The sequence below is a fragment of the Sciurus carolinensis genome, chromosome 19 (assembly GCF_902686445.1).
Source record: "Sciurus carolinensis chromosome 19, mSciCar1.2, whole genome shotgun sequence".
Taxonomy (NCBI): Eukaryota; Metazoa; Chordata; class Mammalia; order Rodentia; family Sciuridae; genus Sciurus; species Sciurus carolinensis.
The window spans coordinates 12506020-12512019 of NC_062231.1; the positions used below are offsets into that span (position 1 = coordinate 12506020).

Below are 6000 nucleotides of genomic sequence, written 5' to 3' on the forward strand. Positions count from 1 at the left end.
TCGACACTTAGCATGAGAGGATTACTTGTCATGAGAGACCTGTACATTTTTTCGGGGGTGGTGGGGTCCTCTTGTTTTGGTGCTGGGGACGGAACCCAGGGCCTCTCACTGAGCACCCCTCCACTGCCAAGCGGCAGCCCCAGTGAGACCAGCTTGGAACACCATTTCACAGTCTGGAGCCCCTCTCAGGCAAGGAAAGAAACCCAAGGACTTATCCAGTGCTAAAAGCAGCACAAAACGTTGGCCTGCGTCGGGATGATCTCTGGAAGATGGCGTGCCGACTTGATCCCACGGCGTTGAGCTTGGAGAGGGAGTTCCAGGAGCACACGTCGGGGCGCAGGCAGGTTAAAGAGGCGGCGTGCAGGAGGACGTGGCACTGGGTGCCGGGACGGTGACGGGACGCAGTCTGGGCACCGTAGGAGCAGAGTCAGCACAAAGGAAGACATCAGAGGCTCCTACCAAGGGTGGCGGACCACCAGGTAGAGTTCACGAACACAGGAAGAAGGGTCAGAACCGTGACTTTTAAGTTGTCATGCTCCGAGTTTCTTAGAGGAGGAGTGGAGTTAGGACGAAACTATCATCATCTAATTTTTGAAGGGCCAACAGTTGAGGGCGCTGCAGCACATACAGATCAGCAGACGGCAGTCCTTCCTATTCCTCCAAAGGTCACGTGCTGCAGCAGCGATCAAACACAAGGGGCCGGTAAAGGGGGCTAGTTTGAAATATTTGTGTTTGTTCTGGCTCTTTTTCTCTCTCTTTTTTTTAAGTTCCAAGTCCCCTGAGGCGATCATGCAGAGTCCTGGGCTGCCTCGTGCTAGGTGTGCCCCTGTGGGGGTGGCTCTGCCCCACTGCCCGCTGACTGACCCAGAGGATTCCATCCTAGTCACCAGAAACCAGAGGCACCTTCATTCTTCCCTTGCTTCCGCCCAGTCTCTAGTGGTTTTTAACCTGTGGTCTCCAGCCCTTCTACTCGCTTGGCTCCTTGGTTCCCAGCCTCTACACACAGTCTACCCCAGTCCGTACCCTGCTCTTTACCACCGCCATGACTTGTTCTCCTCTGTGTTCATCACGTGACTCCTGCACTCTGTGATCTGCTTTGCGACTGTTTACTGTCGATTCCACAGTCACAGTTCTGCCCACCTTTTTTTTTTTTTTTTTTTTTCCACCAAGGATTAAACTCAGCGGTGCTTAACCACTGAGCCACATCCCCAGCCCTTTTTGTATTTTAGAGACCGGGGCTCACCAAGTTGCCTAGGGCCTTGCTAAGGCTGAGGCTGGCTTTGAACTCGTGATCCTCCTTCCCCAGCCTCCTGAGCTGCTGGGATGACAGGTGTGCGCCAGCGCGCCCAGCTCTGCCCACCTTTCAGATCTGATGTAGATGTGCTGTTGGGGTTATTCTGCCAACAGCCCTTTCCCTTGTTCTTTTTCCACCTGGGAGTTGCTGATCTCGTCCTTTAAACCTGTTCTTATCCTGTCCTCACGTAGAGTGAACCTTCCTGTGTATGGTCCTAAGTGCTAGAGATACAAGAAGGATAAAATCACCTCTGCTCCCAGGGGACCTTCTTGTCTCCATTCTTCTGTGCCTTGCTGAGCTCCACCACCCTGGCCTGTTTCCTGTCCCTCAGAAGTGCTGAGCTGGTTCCATCTGAGAACTTCATCCCCCAAAGTGCCAACCCTCGTCGCTGAGCAAGAAGGAAGCCTCCCGCCCGTCCCAGCCTCGCCCGCTCCCAGGCACTCTGCCCTCTCACCCACGGGTCGTGGCTTCCCTTCTCCATATCAGAAATCCCCTTGGTGTTCTGCCTCCCTCTCTCATGGAACAGAACCTGCGGGCGGGTGCTCTGTCTTGCTCACCTAGTGTTCCCAGTACTTGAACGGCCTGGCCGGTGGCAGGCTCTTGGTGATACCTGACGGAAGTGTCCCAGACACGGATGGTGGTCCGATTCTGGTTCTGCCGCTCTAGGTCTCTGAATCCCAGGCATCCAGGTGGCGAGCTGGCCTGTGCTGGGCCAGCACTAGTGACTGCTGGGAGGCCATTCTCCACTCCCGTGCTGCTTGTCTTCTGTGGGTTTGCCTCGTTGGGCTGCTGGGAGAGAGTGAACTGCCTCAGCGTCCTGCTGTGCTCGCACCTAACCAGCGCTACTGGTCTCTGCAAGTGCTGAGCGCTGCAAAGACCCCGGACAGCCGTGTTGCTGTATGACGTGGCCATGTGACAGCCACCCTTCTCAGAGGCTGAGAGCTGCACCCCCTGGCATGCCCTGATACCTCAGGCCACTCGGTTTGGGGCGGGGTTTATTTTCTTCCTTTGCAGAATGATTAGGGGATTGGATGTCAGTCATTTACCTGCAGAATGCATAAAATCTCACCTTTCTGCCCTTCTCAGATGCGAACGGTTAGAAGAACAGCTGAATGACCTAACAGAACTGCACCAGAATGAAATCTTGAACTTGAAGCAGGAACTGGCCAGCATGGAAGAGAAAATCGCATATCAGTCCTATGAACGGGCACGGGACATCCAGGTGAGCTTCAAGAGCAGAGTGTGCAACGGTTCAGGAGGGTTGGAAAGGAAGGAGAGAGCGGGCAGCTCATGTCGACTGCAGCGCGCCTGCTCTTCTGGGCCAGGCATCTCTCAGGTCCATGCCATTCGGGGTCCAGACTGCTCGGGTTCTTGGGAAGCGCTCTCCGGCTCACAGGAGGCTCTGCCTGGGAGACGGAGCATTGCACCTGTCGGCTGCTGCTTCAGGAGCTGCTCCTACAGCCCCCCAGCCCCTGGCCTGGCTTCTGCACCTGTGTCCCAGCTGCCGGCTCCATCTCTCTTGCAGGCACATTGCCACACAGCTGGAGAGAGTCACCCTTGAGGCAGCCGTTTATTCCATGGAGAAATAGAACTCTTACTTTTTCCTTATTTCTGTAGAGAGTTTCTCAGGGAACAAGATGCCATGTGAGAGCATCTTAGAAGAAGCTCGTCTCAGAGAGGGGAAGTGGCCCAGGAAACGTGGGTCCAGCCCCCTCAGGAACCAAAGGACTGTCCAGGCCCTGGAATCCTGTGTGTGCTTTCATTTTTTTTTCCCCTCTCAAGATGGTTCTGGACTGGGCAGATCTGTCCCGTCTCTAGCTAGCTTCAGTCTAAAGCCGCCTGAGCCTGACCTCACATCTCAGCTCTCCAGGCCCCATTGAAAGCAAGGCCAGAGCCAGCATGGTGGCACACACCTGTAATCCCAGCCACTGAGGAAGCTGATATAGGAGGATCACAAGTCTGAGGCCAGCCTCAGCAACTTAGCGAGGCCCCTTCTTGAAATAAAAAGGACCCGAGATGTAGCTCAGTGATAAAGTGTCTCGGGATTCAATCCCTAGTGCTAAAAAAAGAAGAAACCAAGGCCCAGAGAACCCAAGGTTCCAACTTTGGAAGATGTGTGTCCACAGCTAGGGAAGTAGATTCTGTTCTCTGAGTGCTCTGGCAAATCATAAGGACTCAAAGCGCAAGGGTCTTGGTCTAAAGGAGAGCAGATGACTTTTAACATTCGTCTAGAGTGTGAGCAGTGTCTTCAGGAATCAGCCCAGAAGGCACGTGTGATGCTGTCAGGGCTGGTCCCAGGTCCTGTGCACTGTGGTCAGAGACTGACCTGGTGTAGAAACTAGGTAGGCCAGATGTGGTGCTCGCCTGTGACTCCAGTGACTCGGGAGGCAAGACAGGATCAACTTCAAGGTCAGCCGCAGCTACTTAGCAAAGCCCTGAGCAAGTTAGTGAGTCTGTCTCAAAATTTTAAAAGGGCTCGGGCTGTGGCACGGTGGTAAAAGTGCCCCTGGATTCAATCCCCGGTACCAACAAGAAGGAAACAAAACCACTCGTGTAACAAGGAAGTGTATTCAGAGAATTCTCCCTGCATCATTGTTAGAGTGGAAAAGTCGCAAAGAACCTAAAAATCCCAGGAAGGAACTGACTGAACACCCGTACCATAAAATGCCGTGTGGCAGACAGAATGAGGAGGGTCACTCTGTGTCCTCTTGGAGACGTCACTAAGACCCACTGTTGAGTGAAACAAGTAAGTGTGGACCACTTCCTTTTAAAATAGGAAATAGAATAACGGTCCTGTCCATTTCCCTGTCCTTAACCGCAACTAAAAGGGCATACAGTCTGAGATTGTGACCTCAGGGCAGGGACTAGAATCGAGCACCCTATCAAGGGGAACTGTGTCTTACTTAAAAACTTAATTTTCAAGTAAAACATTTTTATGTTTAAAAAGTATGTGTCCTATGCAACTTAGTGGTTTTTTCTGAGTTTTGGTGGCACTGGGGATTGAACTCAGGGGCACGTTCCCACAGAGCTGCATTTCCAGTCCTTTTTGTAAGTATATACTTTTTATTTTTTTATACGCACACACGCAAACATGGTTTTCCCCCGCTGTCTTGCCGCCGGGCATGGTGGTGCATACCTGTAATCCCAGCTACCCAGGAGGCTGGAGCAGGAGGTCCCAAGATCGAGGCCAGCCTCACCAATTTAGCAAAATCCTATCACAGAATAAAAGAAAAAGGACTGGGGTGTACCTCAGTGTACAGGACCCCTAGGTTCAGTCCCCAGTACCAAAAAGGTGGGGTGGGGGCCTTACAAGTTCCTAAGGCCTGCCTGGAGCTTGATCCTCCCTCCTCAGCCTCCCAAGTCCAATTCACTGAGCTTGCAGGCCTGCACCTCCACACCCAGCTAGGTTAGTAATTTCTTGAAGAGATCATACTTTCAGGTCTTGTCACTAAAATGTTGTAGATGACATTAATGAAAGCGCGGCCACTGCGTCCTGGGAGCCATCTCAAGGGAGGCAGTAGAGGGCTGGAGGGCATTGAGCAGTGAGCTGTGCATCCGGCCTTTCCTCCTGGGCTGAGGCGTGTTTTAAATGGTTGGCACAGCTCAGGTGTGGCTGGCAGGAGGCGTGGCCACTGTCCTTGGCAGCCGCAGGCCTAACCGTCCCTGTTTGGCCCGCAGGAGGCTCTGGAGGCGTGCCAGACCCGCATCTCCAAGATGGAGCTGCAGCAGCAGCAGCAGCAGGTGGTGCAGCTGGAAGGGCTGGAGAACGCCACGGCCCGCAACCTGCTGGGCAAGCTCATCAACATCCTGCTGGCCGTCATGGCTGTCCTCCTGGTCTTTGTGTCCACGGTCGCCAACTGCGTGGTCCCCCTCATGAAGACGCGCAACCGGACGTTCAGCACTTTATTCCTCGTGGTTTTCGTGGCCTTCCTCTGGAAGCACTGGGACGCCCTCGTGAGCCACGCGGAGCGGTTCTTCTCGTCCCCAAGATGATGCAGGAGGCAGCCGCGGCCGCCAGCGCTGACCTACTCTGCGGTTTTCTACGACAAGAGTTGAGTGAATCTGTTTACATTTAGAATAATGTTTTTTTCTTCAAGAGACGCAATTGCAATAGTATTTTTTAGATTTTATCCAAGAAGTTTTTGGGCGAAAATCTTGGATCCTTTTTATGTAGCATGATTTTCCTTGGGATGCAGATCTCCAGCAGCCCTTAACACGAACCGACACCCCGGGGCGCACAGAGGGCACTCGCGCGGCTAGCAGGGCTGCACTAACCCACTAAACGACTCCGAGTAGGCGCCGCCTCCCCGCCCTGCGGGCTCACCGCTCCGCCCCAGACGAACTCTACTGTGAAACCCACCACATTCCACGTGTGAGTTTTTGGATTCAGGGTGGATGGTCCTTGTCCGGGAAGAACACGGACCCCCCCCCCCCCCCGGCATTCTCGCCCCGTTGGCCATTCACGCTAACCTGGAAGCCTGTCGCTCGAACCTGGTCCTCGCCGTGCTGGGACAAGAAGTGCGCGCTTCCTGCCCGCGGGATCCCCGCACAGTCCTACGACAGTGTTTTGAAGTAGCCCTCTAAATCCGTAATTTTAAGCAAAATCCCTTGGCCGCACTTTTAAGGTTTTTTTTTTTTTTTATATATGTGTGTGTGTGTGTGTGTGTGTGTGTGTGTGTGTGTGTGTATGTGCGCGCGCGCGTGTG

The 6000-nt window shown here is 53.6% G+C and overlaps 1 protein-coding gene across 8 annotated transcripts in view; it reads left to right on the forward strand.

The window, feature by feature from the left end:
* Positions 1–5432, forward strand: part of Tmcc1 (transmembrane and coiled-coil domain family 1) — a 161045-nt gene extending 155613 nt beyond the window's left edge. For all 8 annotated transcript variants that reach the window (XM_047534571.1, XM_047534572.1, XM_047534573.1 and 5 more), the window contains 2 exons: positions 2381–2516; positions 4973–5432. In XM_047534571.1, the coding sequence (XP_047390527.1) occupies positions 2381–2516; positions 4973–5287 (451 nt within the window). In that variant the 3' untranslated portion in view covers positions 5288–5432. The remainder of the gene's footprint in view (positions 1–2380; positions 2517–4972) is intronic.
* Positions 5433–6000: the final 568 nt, after the last annotated feature.